General features: G+C 48.5%; 1 protein-coding gene across 2 annotated transcripts in view; it reads left to right on the top strand.

Annotated features, from left to right (window-relative positions):
• Positions 1 to 14461, top strand: part of atp8a2 (ATPase phospholipid transporting 8A2) — a 285157-nt gene that overhangs the window by 13148 nt on the left and 257548 nt on the right. The window contains exon 1 of one of the 2 annotated variants that reach the window (XM_042333953.1): positions 1273 to 1387. The exons of the other annotated variant lie outside the window; for it this stretch is intronic. Within the exon in view, the coding sequence (XP_042189887.1) occupies positions 1345 to 1387 (43 nt within the window). The 5' untranslated portion in view covers positions 1273 to 1344. Of the gene's footprint in view, positions 1 to 1272; positions 1388 to 14461 lie in introns of those variants that run through there. 2 annotated transcript variants of the gene reach the window in all.

Raw genomic sequence — 14461 nt, 5'->3', positions numbered from 1 at the left:
ATGGGTGGGTGGTGGGGATGTGGGTGGTGGTGTGAGTGGGGGTGGGGGTGGGGGTGTGAGTGGGGGTGTGAGTGGGGGGTGAGTGGTGGTGTGAGTGGGGGTGTGGGTGGTGGGGGTGTGTGAGTAGTGGGGGTGTGGGTGGTGATGGGGGTGTGGGGGTGGTGGGGGTGTGGGTGGTGGTGGGGTGTGGGTGGTGGTGGGGGTGTGGGTGGTGGGGGTGTGAGTGGTGGGGGTGTGAGTGGTGGGGTTGTGGGTGATGGTGGTGGTGGGGGTGTGGGTGGTGGGGGGGTGTGAGTAGTGGGGTGTGGGTGGGTGGGGGTGGTGGTGTGAGTGGGGGTGGGGTGATGGTGAGGGTGGTGTGGGTGTCGGTGTGAGTGGTGGGGTGTGAGTGGGGTGTGGGTGATGTGAGTGGTGGTGTGAGTGGTGGGGGTGGGGGTGTGGGTGTGGGTGTGAGTGGTGGGGGTGTGGGTGGGGGTGTGAGTGGTGGGGGTGGGGGTGGTGGGGGTGTGGGTGATGGTGTGAGTGGTGGTGTGAGTGGTGGGGGTGGGGGTGGTGGGGTGATGGTGTGAGTGGTGGTGTGAGTGGTGGGGGTGGAGGTGGTGGGGGTGATGGTGTGAGTGGTGGTGTGAGTGGTGGGGGTGTGAGTGGTGGTGTGAGTGGTGGGGGTGGGGGTGGTGGGGGTGTGGGTGATGGTGTGAGTGGTGGTGTGAGTGGTGGGGGTGTGGGTGATGGTGAGGGTGGTGTGGGTGGGGGTGTGAGTGGTGGGGGTGGTGGGTGAGTGGTGGTGGTGTGGGTGTGGGTGATGGTGTGAGTGGTGGTGTGGGTGTGGGGTGTGGGTGGGGGGGTGGGGTGGGGGTGTAGGTGGGGTGTGGGTGATGGTGTGAGTGGTGGTGGTGTGAGTGGTGGGGTGTGGGGGTGTGGGTGATGATGTGAGTGGTGGGGGTGATGGTGGTGGTGGTGGGGGTGGGGGTGATGGTGGGGGTGTGGGGGTGTGGGTGATGGTGGGGGTGTGGGGGTGTGGGTGATGGTGGGGGTGTGGGTGATGGTGATGGTGGTGTGAGTGGTGGGGACAGCACAGCGCAGACCCGATGCTGGAGTGACAGTGACAGTGCTCCAGTTGGCCCGTCACCAGCCCTGGGTTTGCTGTGTGTCTCCCCCCCTCACTGTGGGTGTGCATCAGACACTGCAGTGATGCTGCGCTGCTCGGTGCACGGCAGTGGCCGCGGGGCTCCCTGGGCTCGGCTCCGGGCCACCGGGCACTAACCCCGGCCGCGGAGGGCCAGCCCGAGCCCCGCACAGTATGCCGCTGGCTGCCGCCCGCCCGGCTCGCCTGATCGCCCCAACATGTCCTTCGCAAGGAAATCGAAAAAAATCCATTCGTCTGGAGGTGAGTGGGGGTGGAGGGGGGAGGGGGGGGAGGATGGGTGAGTGGGTGGGGGTGAGTGAGTGGGTGGGGGGGGTGTGGGTGAGTGGGTGGGGATGAGGATGGGTGAGTGGGTGAGGGGTGGGAGTGGGTGGGTGTGGGGGGTGTGGGTGAGTGGGTGGGGGTGAGGATGAGTGAGTGGGTGGGTGGGAGTGGGTGGGTGGGGGGGGGTGTGAGTGAGTGGGTGGGGGTGAGGATGAGTGAGTGGGTGGGGGTGAGTGAGTGGGTGGGGGGGGGTGTGGGTGAGTGGGTGGGGGTGAGGATGAGTGAGTGGGTGGGTGGGAGTGGGTGGGTGGGGGGGGGGTGTGAGTGAGTGGGTGGGGGTGAGGATGAGTGAGTGGGTGGGGGTGAGTGAGTGGGTGTGGGGGGTATGGGTGAGTGGGTGGGGGTGAGGATGAGTGAGTGGGTGGGGGTGAGTGAGTGGGTGGGGGGGGTGTGGGTGAGGGGTGGGAATGGGTGGGTGGGGGTGTGTGGGTGAGGGGTGGGAGTGGGTGGGTGGGGGTGTGTGGGTGGGTGGGTGGGGTGAGTGGGTGGGTGGGGGTGAGTGGGTGGGTGGGGGTGTGGGTGAGTGGGTGGGGGTGAGTGAGTGGGTGGGGGGGGGTGTGGGTGAGTGGGTGGGGGTGAGGATGGGTGAGTGGGTGTGTGGGTGAGGGGTGGGTGGGGGTGTGTGGGTGAGTGGGAGTGGGGGTGAGTGGGTGGGTGAGTGGGTGGGGTGAGTGGGTAGGTGAGGGTGGGTATGTGTGGGTGGGAGTGAGTGTGTGGGTGGGGGTGGGTATGTGTGGGTGGGAGTGAGTGTGTGGGTGGGTGGAGGTGTGTGGGTGAGTGGGTGGGGGTGAGTGGGTGGGTGAGGGTGGGTATGTGTGGGTGGGGGTGAGTGGGTGTGTGGGTGAGTGGGTTGGAGTGGGTGGGTGGGGGTGGGTATGTGTGGGTGGGATTGAGTGTGGGTGGGTGGGTGGGTGGGGTGAGTGGGTGGGTATGTGTGGGTGGAGTGAGTGTGTGGGTGGGTGGGGGTGTGTGGGTGAGTGGGTGGGGGTGAGTGGGTGGGTGAGTGGGTGAGTGTGTGAGTGGGTGTGTGTGTGTGGGTGAGTGGGTGGGGTGAGTGGGTGGGTGGGGTGGGTATGTGTGGGTGGGGGTGAGTGTGTGTGTGGGTGGGGGTGTGTGGGTGAGTGGGTGGGGTTGAGTGGGTGGGTGGGGTGGGTATGTGTGGGTGGGGGTGAGTGTGTGGGTGGGTGGGGGTGAGTGGGTGGGGGTGAGTGGGTGGGGTGAGTGGGTGGGGGTGAGTGGTGGGGTGAGTGGGTGGGTGTGAGTGGGTGGGTGTGAGTGAGTGAGTGTGTGGGTGTGGGTGTGTGAGTGTGTGGGTGTGTGTGTGGGTGTGAGTGAGTGAGTGTGTGTGTGGGTGAGTGTGGGGGTGTGGGTGGGTGGGAGTGAGTGAGTGAGTGGGTGGGTGGGTGTGGGGGTGTGGGTGGGTGTGAGTGAGTGAGTGAGTGAGTGTGTGGGTGGGTGAGTGTGGGGGTGTGGGTGGGTGGGTGTGAGTGAGTGAGTGGGTGGGTGGGTGAGTGTGGGGGTGTGGGGGTGTGGGTGGGTGTGAGTGAGTGAGTGGGTGGGTGTGAAACCCCTGCGGAGTGGGATGGTGTGTGTGTGTATGTTTTGTTGGCACAGCACAGGGTAAATAAACCCTATTAGGTTTCTTTTTTATATGCAATTTGCAAATGCAACGTTAGAGATATATATGTGTGTGCGAATTTTATACATATATACACTGTATATATTATATATATATATATTTAGATTTTTATTTATGTATAAATCGGCGACGTGATAAGGTGCTATATCAAGTGCAAAGATTATTGTTATTATTGTTTTCATTATTATTTACATGCTGTAAACACCGCCGCCACTGCAGCTTGCCCAGAGAAAAGGAAGGTCCACCCCCGCTGGCTATTATTTATTATTCTTTTTCTTTGCTGCTAGCGTTGGGTGGCTGGGCAGAGCGCCTCAGTCGGTGTCAGTGGGTCCGATTTCAGCACACCAGCCACAGTACCTGCGTCTGTCATTCAACCCAATGGCAAACAGTTTAATGCTCAAATGGTGTTAAATCAGTTGTTTAATGTGTGTGTGTGTGTGTGTGTGTGCGGAAGGAGGAATCCATCTATCTAATCTTGTGTTAGCAGCACGGATCTTATCTGCGTTGGAAAGACTTCAGCTTGATCCGCCCACCACTGTTGTGCTCAGGATATAGACGTGAATTGACTGTATTTTGTTTCGCCCACAAAATATACAGTCTTTATATTTTACCTTTACCGTACTGTGTATTCTGTGAAGTGCTTTGAGACGTCTCAACTATGTGATAATGCGCTATATCAAATGCAACGATTATTATTCTTACCCCCCACCCCACACCACCCTCCAGAAAAAAGCACTTCAATTCTCACCCTGTTTTTGCTGCTCTTTCAACATTTATTTCCTTTGCATGCCTGGAATTATTTCAGTGCAGCAGCTATTTCATTTGAAGTAAAAGGATGCTTTTGTTTTTAATAATCTTTACCCCACCTCCCCATTCCCCTTGACGATAAGTGCCTCTCTTTGCTCAATAGGCCAATGTATTGTACACCAGTGCCTTGGAACGTCCTCCTGACGTAAAAGGCACTATACAAATGTAATTTTGCATCGTATTGTAATAACCAGCTCTCAATCATTAACATCAGCATTTGTTGTTTAAACCTGTTGTTTTATTTAATATTTCCAGTTTGTTAATTCCCCCCATTGCTAAGGTCACTAAGTATTCAGTGAGCAGCAAGGCCACAGATAAATCGTTGGTCCAAGATTATATTTTTGCAATTGTTTTGTAATCTGCTTTCCTGATGACAGGGAGAGCCAACTACAGGCATGGATTGGAATAGACTCACCCCTTCTGTACTCGCTGGTTTAGAATCATACCCAATGTCTGTGACATTGATAAACTCGAGGGTGCTGAGGTTTCACAGCTGTACATCTTGTGCCGATTAAAACAAAATCATTTTAATGTTTCCTCTCAGGGATTTTGATATCTTTGGAAAATCTACCCTCATATTCACCTTGTCCAGGTCTTGTGGTAGTTCCTGGAAATCGTGTCAGGCTGAACGTAACTGAGGTTATGGCTCAATGTCAATTGGAGAGGGAATGAGGGCTGGGCGGGTGGGCAGGAGGGGAGGGTGGGTGGGCGGGGGGGAGGGCTGGGCGGGTGGGCGGGTAGGCTGGGTGGTTGGGGGAGGGCTGGGCGGGGGGGGAGAGCTGGGCGGGGGGGGAGGGCTGGGCTGGCGAGCGGGGGGAGGGCTGGGCGACCGGGGGGGAGGGCTGGACGGGCGGTGGGAGAGCTGGGCGGCCGGGGGTGGGCAGGGCTGGAGGGCCACATTGCAGGAAGGACATCACAGTCATTAAGTCGGCAGTGAAAATTCACCAGGTTGTTAAATGACTTGAAAAATTGAGACTGTTTTCACTGAAGAAAACTTGTAGCTCAGTGGTTAGAGCACTTGCCTCGCAAGCGAGAGGACCCTGCGTTCGATTCCTGGCAGGGAGGAACGTTGCGCAAGTTTCCTTACTCCACAAGCCTCTATTTACCTAGTAATAAGTATGAACCCGGTTGTTAGTCGACTGCCAGATTGCTTTTCGGAAAGTAATAATCCCTTCAAAAAAAATAATAATTTGATCACTTCAATCCATGACTGTTTGTGGGACACTGCTGTGTGCAATTGGCTGCTGTGTTTCGCCCACAAAATATACAGTCACTACACTTTACAGTATAACCTGTGAAGCGCTTTGAGATGTCTCGAAGATGTGATAAGGCGCTATATCAAATGCAAGTTTTTTTTTATTAAGTAATGTTTAACATTTTGAAAGGATTTGATAAGGTGGATGTTGATGGTTTGTTTCCACTTGGTGGCGGACCAAAATGAGAGGGCTGGGAGCGGTCGTTGAAGCAAAAAAAATCAATACATTTAAGAGGAAATGTGATGCCTACATGTGGGAGAAGGGAATAGAGAGGTGTAATAATATAATAAGGCCAGCATTGAATATTGCGCTTTTCGTGGTCGGAGGATGTCTCAAAGCACTTCACAGAATTTGCTATGATGTGTAATGATTTTAATGACTGTGCATTGTAGGTGAACATGGCAGCCAATTTGTGTGCCTCACTCTCCCTTGCATAGGGGATAAGGATGTGGTGCAGGCTCATGTGGAGTATAAACCGTGGCACAGATTAATGGGTTGAATGGCCGAGCTGCAATGTTCCATGTAATTCTGTGAGTCAGTAACATGTGGACACAATAGAGAATTATCACTAGAAGAGAGGAGGAAGGTTAGAAGACATTTTTGCACAAAGAGTTGTCAGTATATGAAAATGCTTACTGCAAATAGAGAAATGGAGAAAAAGCAAGGGAATGGGATTAGAGTAGATGGCTCCACTACATGAGAGGCAGCACAGAAGAGACTGGCCTCCTTCTCTGCTGTAAATTTTCTATGATACTTTTCTAAGTGGATAAATAGTCAATCCAGATTAATAGGGATTTTACTGATGGACGTCCATCTTTTAAGACAGTTGTATAAGTCTCTATCTTCAGGTCCGTTGAGTAAACCAGAGCTTTTCTCTGTGTATGCTGAAATATATTTAGTTCACAAAATATACCATCAATTCACTTTATAATATATCCTATGAAGCATGTTGAGATGTCTCAAAAATGGGATAAGGCACTATATCAAATGCAAGGATTATTATTATTATTATTCATGCAGTTGGAGAAATTAAACAGTAAGTGCTGTTTCATACTTCATGAACATGTAAATAGACACATTCATTTCTTTTTTTCCTGTCAAGCTTGTAAAGTTCAGTCACTTTATGGCCTTTTCCTACACTGACTGCAGGTTGTCTTTACCCAATAGGCCACCAGTGAACCTTCGAGAGGCACGATGGCTAGATAATTTATGAACACTGAATATTCAACTTCAATATATTAAATGTGAGCCATTAAAACTAATGCGATACAATTTACAATATAATATACATTTATATAGCACCTTTCACATCGGAAAGACGTCCCAAACAGCTTCAAACTGCTGGCAAGTCACCAAAACCAGGAGTGGGGGCAAAACTAAAATTCCATCTATCTGTTCAGGTGGGAGGTAAAGATTCTGTGGCACTATTTGAAAAGTTGATGGAGTTTTTCTTGGTGTCTGCCCAACAATCTTCCAGAGACAATTATTCATTTACTTCATGACTGTTCGTAGAATAGTGCTGTGGGTGTATTGGCTGCCCCATTTGATTACAAAATACATGATCACTACACTTTACAGTAATTCCTTTGAATCATTTCAAGTTGTTTTGACAGCATGATAATTTGTGTAATAACATTGTATAGCAATTGTATCTGGAGGATTGTTGGGCGGGAGACCAAGAGAAACGTCATCCTCTTTTACAGAAACATTGCAAAGTTCTTAAAGAGATATTCTCGACATTGTAGATGGTATGTCAAATACACAATTTTTATTATAACAATTTACATTTATATAGCACTTTATGTCATTAAGTGCGCTTGAAGCACTACTAAAGAAAGATATTACTGTGAAGAGTAGTGACTGTGTGTTTTGTATGTGAACGCGGCAGCCAATTTGCACACAGCAACGTCTCATCAACAGTCATGAAGTGAAAGAGCAATTGTGTCTAGATGATTGTTGCTCAGGAAACTGGGAGAAACACCCTTTTCTTTCTCAATAGTGCCGTGGGATCTTTAACTTCCACCTAAACAGGCAGATGGGGGCTGGTTCTGCGTCTTTCATCCTGTCTAATTGGGCAGATAATCTCAGTCTTAAAATGAGAGCATAGATTGTTAAAGGTAAATCGAGGAAACATGTCCTCAGACAGTGTTGTGGGATTGTGGCATGCACTACCTCAGAAGGCTCTGTATCTGTGGAATCAATTGAAATGTTTGCGAGGGAGATAAATGGGCACTTGAGCAGTAAAGAGCATTTAGAGAGATGAGAGGAAATGGAATTTGAAAGGTAATAATAAATAATAATCCTTGCATTTGATATACAGTACTGTCCTGAACTAATAAATTGACTGGGAGTGAATAACCTGTCCCTGTGTAGTTACCTGAACCTCCTCAGGTCTCTTGTCGTTCCTGGTGCCTGGGGATTGCAGCGGTGCTGTGGGCTGATCAGCAGCCAGTTTTTCCCCTTCTACGTTTGGGAAGTTCCTTGTGATATGCAGCTTGCAGCTCCCCAGATTGGCAGCTCTCTATGACGGGGGAAAATGATCTTCCTATCTATAGTAATCCTTGCATTTGATATAGCTCCTTGCATGTCAGGAGGATGTCTCAAAGCGCTTCACAGGATTTATTGTAATGCGTAGTGACTGTGAGCAAACGTGGACAGTAGCTAATTGAGCACAGCAATGCCCCACACAGTCCTGAAATGAATGATCACTGTTTTTAAAAAAATCTTGGCAATAGCTAGTTAACGTACAGCTGAACAGGCATATGGGACCTCAGTTTAATGCCTTATCTGAAGGATGGCATCTCCAACAAAGTAGCATTCCTCCAGCATTGCATTGGAGTCGTGTGACCAACTGATCTGGGTTGACTTACTCAGTTGGTGTTTTTAATGCTGCTTCGACACTTAAATATTCTCCGCCCTCCACATCCCTTTTAACAAATAACAACCAAATAAGTGGCAGCATAGACTGACTCTACAACTCTATCGTCGTCTTACTTGCAAGCAAGAAAAAGGATTGACTTCAAAGTATTGGACATGAGGGGTTTGCTGCTGATCAGTCTATTAATACTTGTGGTGCTTGTGAACAGATGGAGACTGCTGTGATAAACAGTAAACCCAATTTGAATGGACTCAACAGAAAGTCATTGTAACCATGGAGTGTGTTGTAAAGCTGGAATACATTGAGGGTTTATCATGGTTATTGTTGGCTGGAAGAGAGGATTTATTACGGGGCAGTGATGCAACTCACCTGAGTATAGATTTGTGATGAGATTTCATGGGGACATTGTAATCTGTTGATCAACTTAATTTACTGAGAGCTAACTTTCTTCAGTTGAATGGCAACAAGACCGAGGCCCTCCTGTTTGGCTTCCGTCAGCGCCTCCAAACCTCAGGCACCGACAGCATCACCATCCATGGATGCATACTCCGGTTACTAAGCCAATCCGGAACCTTGGCATCTTGTTTGACCCCCAAATATCCTTTCTACCCCACATTTGTGCCATGACCCACTCTGCCTTTCCCCACCTCCGCAACATCACCCGGCTCCGCCACTGTCTCACACCACAGGCTGCCAAAACACTCATATATGCATTCATAACATCCAGGTTTGACTATGCAAACTCCCTGCTTGTCATCCTCCCTAACTCCTTCCTCCATAGGCTGCAGATCATCTAGAACTCTGCAACCTGTGTCCTCTCTCACACCAAGCTCGCAACCCTATCACCCCCATCCTCATCCGACTCCACTGACTTCCCAACACACAGAGGATACATTCAAGATCCTGGTCCTCACCTTCAGAGTCCTCCATGGCCTTGCTCCCCCTTACCTCTGCGACCTCCTAACCCCCTACCATCCTGCCCGCTCCCTCTACTCAGAGGGCTCTAGCCTGCTTCACGTCCCCCGCCTCACCCACACCACCATTGGCGGGCGGGCCTTCAGCCACTCTGCCCCCACCCTCTGGAACTCCATCCCTGTGCCTCATCTCTCCCTCGTCTCCTTCAAGACCCATCTCAAGACCCTGCTCTTTGACAGTGCCTTCTATCACTCTGCTTCCACCCTCCCCAATCCTGACCCCCCAGCTCGGGTCCGAAACACTGACTGTCCAGTACCTTGGGATGTCCTCCCGATGTGAAAGGCACTATACAAATATAATTTTGTTGTTCTTTTTGTAATTTGCCGGCTCATCTTTACGATGACTGAACAGTTCACTGCTTAATCTGGCACAGATACCATGATCTGAATGGCCTCCTCCCTGTGGCAGAAATCTTCTATGCTACTGATACATTATCTTTACAGTAAGGGTTGTGAGAATGTAGAATGATCTGCCTCAGGCCATAGATGCCAAGGTGAATGAGGAGTTTGAGAGAGGTGGATAGGCTGGTTAGGAAGAGTGCTGTGTTAAGTTTAGAGAAAAGGCAGAAAAATCGATCATGGCTTTAGATTTAATGGGGGCTGACTTGATGGGCTGAATGGCCTACTCCTGTTGTTTGTATTCCTAGTACAATATATGTTTGCATTGTTTACCACGTTATTGTTCTGTAGGTGTGGTGCAAAGCCACAGATATGGAGTCATTGTGTTTCTAGAGTCATGGTTGTCACTGCCAATTAAGAAAACATAGTAAACATAAACGTAGGAGGAAAATTTAGTGAGGCTATTTTTCCTATGGTGTATTAGTGTGCAAGTTTAGCAGCTTCAATTTGAACAAATGTAGAAATGCCACTTTCTGGAACACAGGGTGCAACAGCATTGGCTGAGTGACAAATGTAGAAGAAAAACTCTATGAACTGTGCACATTTCTATTGAACTAGTTTTATTCAGGCAGAGCAAAGAGTCAGCATTTGAAAGAACAAATGACTCTCGCAGCTTTTATGATGTCCGTTTATTCTCACATGGATCGAAGAATAGATCATTGTAAACAATCACATTGTAATCATGATATTGAGTATCAAGGTTGAGTGCTTGTCCTTTGCCACCTTGACTGTGGGGTTGTTACAACTGGAAACATTTTGACTTTTTCCAAGAATGCATTCTCCACACGTGAAGTGGGGTAGCACGGCTTCACGAGGGTGCAGGGTGAAAGCCTCTAGGCTCTTTCAACCCAGACGTTTTGATGTTAATAAATAAAATAATAATCCTTGCATTTGGTATAACGCCTTTCACGTCAGGAGGATGTCTCAAACTGTCTCCAACCGGATACATTGTAAAGTGGAGTGATTGTGTTTTGTGGGCCAATACATTGTAGATGCTGACTCAAATGCGAGGACTAATCATCCTTGATATCATTTCACGTGTGGCTGAATCCCTAAATAAAAAAAGGAATGTTGATTAGTGCGAACACTGAAGAATTGGCCATTTTTCGTTCTCTTCCATCATTTTAACCTTTTCTGCGGAGTTCTCGAGGTAGTCGGAGGACTTTTAAACAGTGAAAAGCACTTAACCGGGGGGTGGGGCGGGGGAGAAACAAAAGCCACAGTGGACAACCGTAAGAATAATATTGTGATAATTTCCAGAGACTTAAGGGTTGTTGAAGTTCACACAATCCTGGCAAAGAATGATACAGTTAGGACAAAACAACAACAAAATTACATTTGTAAAGCACCTTTCACGCCGGGAGGACCTCCCAAGGCACTGAACAGTCAGGGATCAGGACCTGAGCATGGGGGGCAGGGTTGGGATGGGGGAGACGCAGAGGGGGTAGGAGGGCGGCTGAAGGCACGGTCGAAAAGAAGGGTCTTGAGTCCTGCCTTGAAGGAGGCAAGAGAGGGAGCAAGGCGAAGGGAATGTGGGATGGAGTTCCAAAGAGTAGGAGCAGAGGGGCTGAAAGCCCGGCCGCCGACAGTAGCCTGGGTCGGGCAGGAGACCTGGAGCAGGTCGGAGCCTGCTGAACGGAGAGAGCGGACAGGTTTATAGGGGGTCAGCAGGTCAGAGATGTAGGAGGGGTCAAGGCCGTGGAGGGCTTGAAAGTGAGGACGAGGATTTTTAATTTTATCATCTGAGGGATGGGGAGCCAGTGAAGCCGGGCGAGGGTAGGGGTGATGGGGTCATGGAGCCTCGTGCGGGATAGGACACGAGCTGCAGGGTTCTGGATGATCTGCAGCGTGTGGAGGGAAGAGTTTGCGAGGCTGACAAGGAGGGAGTTTCCGTTGTCGAGCCATGAGGTGACGAATGTGTGTATGAGGCTTTTGGCGGCCTGACGGGTGAGGTAGTGGCAGAGGTGGGGGAAGGCAGAGCGGGACATCTCATGGATATGGGGGAGAAAGGACAGGTGAGGGTCGAACAAGATGCCCAGGTTCCTAACTGGCTTGATCCGTGGACGCTGATGCTGCCAGTGCCTGAGGTGCGCCAATCAGGAGAGCCTCAGTCTTGCTGATATTCAGCTTTAGAAAATTGGCTCTTATCCAGGACTTGACGTCAGACAGAATGTCCTGGAATCGAGGGTGGAGGCAGAGACGTAGATTTGGGTGTCATCCGTTGTACATGTGGAAGTTGACCCCATGTCTGCAGATGATGTCACCGAGGGGGAGCATGTAGAGGCTAAAGAGAAGAGGACCGAGGACAGAGCACTGAGGAACACAACATGAGACTGTGCGGGGGCTGGAAGAAAAATTGTTGGCGGAGACAAATTGATTTGTCTTCAACACATTTCAAAGGGAGCCCGAACACAGGAAATGTACATTGAAAGGTTAAATATGAAGGGAGCATTAAAGGTTTGCACAGTAAATTTACAGTCTCATTGCGAAGCATTGACAAATTACTTTTTAGAAAAAAGACATTTGTTAAGAATATTGAGGCTGAGAGGATGACATTGTTGGACGTATCTCTTTGCATCCGATGACGACATCAAGCGTGCAGTGGTCAGGAATTGACGTACTGTGGAGCTAACCTCACAAGCTGCTGCCGCAATGTAACTTGCGCCCAGCCTCACAAGAACAGCCTTTTTGTACATCAGTGTGACATTTCTATTCCCTACAATCTGTCCCATTGTCTCCACTCTGAGTAAATGTAGCAAGAAATAAAAAGAACTGTATCCGCAGCTGAAAGCAGGTTTTACGTAAAGTGATTATAGAGTCACTGCCCAGTAAGGAAACAGAGTGTGACAGGTCCCAGAGAGGAATCCTGGTGGACGTTGGGACATAGTGTTTGCTGGCACCTGGTGCATATTGAGTGAACTAATCTCAACCGGGGTGGCAGTAGGGCTGCTGTAATTGACTTTGATACACCTGGCTGGAGAACGGGAACTCATCCAGAATTTCTGTTCCTCAACACTATCTATTGCTTCTTGCTAAAGATGGCTGTGAGCGATTGTTACGTGTGGATGGAATTGAGTTCTCCGTAAAAATCAGCAAAACCTTTGTGTTTAAGACCACTCATGAAGAACTGCAACTTGTTTTTTCCACAACAACAAAATTATATTTACAGCATGCCTTTCACTTTGGGAGGACCTCCCAAAGCGCTGAACAGTCAGAGACGTGGGAAATAAATAAAATAAAACAAAGCTTTTTAGGAGATTGATAGCCTCCAGGGGATCATTTTAAAAAGAAGTTCTGTGCAACTTCTGGTAAGCTTCCCATTGCCTATTTAGTTAGGGCTCCCCTATCTGTTGCAGCTTCGGCTTATCGGGAACCAAGGGAGAAGAATTCCTTCCCCCTCCCCAGTGACTATTCTACTCCTCCGCATCCCATTGATGAGTCAGGCTGGTCTATTGTCAGCGGTGTCCTTGTAGTGTGGGCCGACCTGATTTAGGATTAGGACTATTATGGAATTGGAATGTAATTTTAATTTAGACATTGATTACAATACAAAAAATATATAGTAGAAAGGGTGAGTATGACTGAAAGCTCCCTCAAAGAGCTATGCGTTGAGATGGATGAGGTGAGGAAAAGAGCAATTCAAAGGGAGCAGGTAGGAGAGACTCTGGAATTAAAAAAAAGCGCTTAAAGCTACTAACTCCCTAGAGAAAACTTAGGGCAAGGTTTTTGAGTGTTTATAGATGCTAAAGGGTTTTCACGACAAAGGCATTCTATAAATATTGGATGCTGCAATGCATAAATCTTTAATACTAAAATAGCAAATGCTGAGATGAAAGTAAGGGAACTATTACGAATGCACACTGCTTTTGTCTGTTGACTTTTTTGATTTCCTGTTTGCATTGGCCCCAGGCATACTTGGCAGCCAATTTGCAGATAACAATGTCCCAGAAACAGCTGTAATGTGAAAAATCGATTTTTTGTGAACAATCGATTTTATCTGAGCACTGACTTTTGGCCAAGAGACACTCTTTTTCTCTTTTCGAGTACTGTAATACCATGGGATCTTTAATGTCTACCTGAACACAGAGCATGTTTTAAAGAGTTGTCACTGATGGGGACAGAACTCAAATACGCTTATCCCACACCCAGAAACATTAAAAACAGATTTCTACAAATTAAGCAATGCTTCGTGTATTTGTTTCAAACTTTAGGATGATTAAAATAACTAATCCTTGCATTTGATATAGCCACTTATCATGTCGTTCAGACACCTCAAAGTGCTTCACAGAATATACTATCAAGTGAATTGATTGTATATTTTGTGGGTGAAATCGGAAGCCAATTTCGCACAGCAGTGTCCCACAAACAGTCCTGGATTGAGTGACAGTAAAAAATAAAAAAGGGATTAGTAGCCCTGGTTGCTCCTGATGTGAAAGGTGCTATACAGAGGCGTGTGGAGCAAGGAAACTTACCTAAGGTTTTGCACTGCCCTGGGTCCTCTCATTTGCGAGGCGAGTGCTGTAACCAAAACATGGGACTCCACACGATATGAAAATAATACGAAAGCAGGAATCTAATAAGTAATAATCATACATTAGTTTTAATTATCAAATAATATTCTGTAAAATGTGCCTAAAATTCTGTGAAAACAGTGACCCCTTGTCGACTGCCAACAGAATCGCCATTACCTTTATTATATTATTATTGTTATGGAAGGGCAATTTACTGGTAGGGAATTCCTTGGGACTCCTGGGAGGTTTCCCAACCACTTCATATGTTTAAAAAATGCCCTGCCTGAACAGGACCTTGCTTTAATATCTAACATGCAGAAGGGCACTTCCAAAAAGGCAGCACTTCCCTCCTCCTTCATTGGAGTGTCAGGCTGGACTGTGAGCTGAAAGACCTGATAGGCGGTTTGAACCCATGACTCCAAGGCAAGAGTGTTACCAACTAAGCCAAACTGATCCACATTTGAATCACCTGCTAACCACTAGAAGGCAGTGCTGTCACAAGTGGAAATTAGAGGGTAAAACACCCAAA

The sequence above is a fragment of the Callorhinchus milii genome, unplaced genomic scaffold (genome assembly GCF_018977255.1).
Source record: "Callorhinchus milii isolate IMCB2004 unplaced genomic scaffold, IMCB_Cmil_1.0 Scaffold4, whole genome shotgun sequence".
Classification (NCBI taxonomy): Eukaryota; Metazoa; Chordata; class Chondrichthyes; order Chimaeriformes; family Callorhinchidae; genus Callorhinchus; species Callorhinchus milii.
This window is presented reverse-complemented; position numbering and strand designations above follow the sequence as displayed.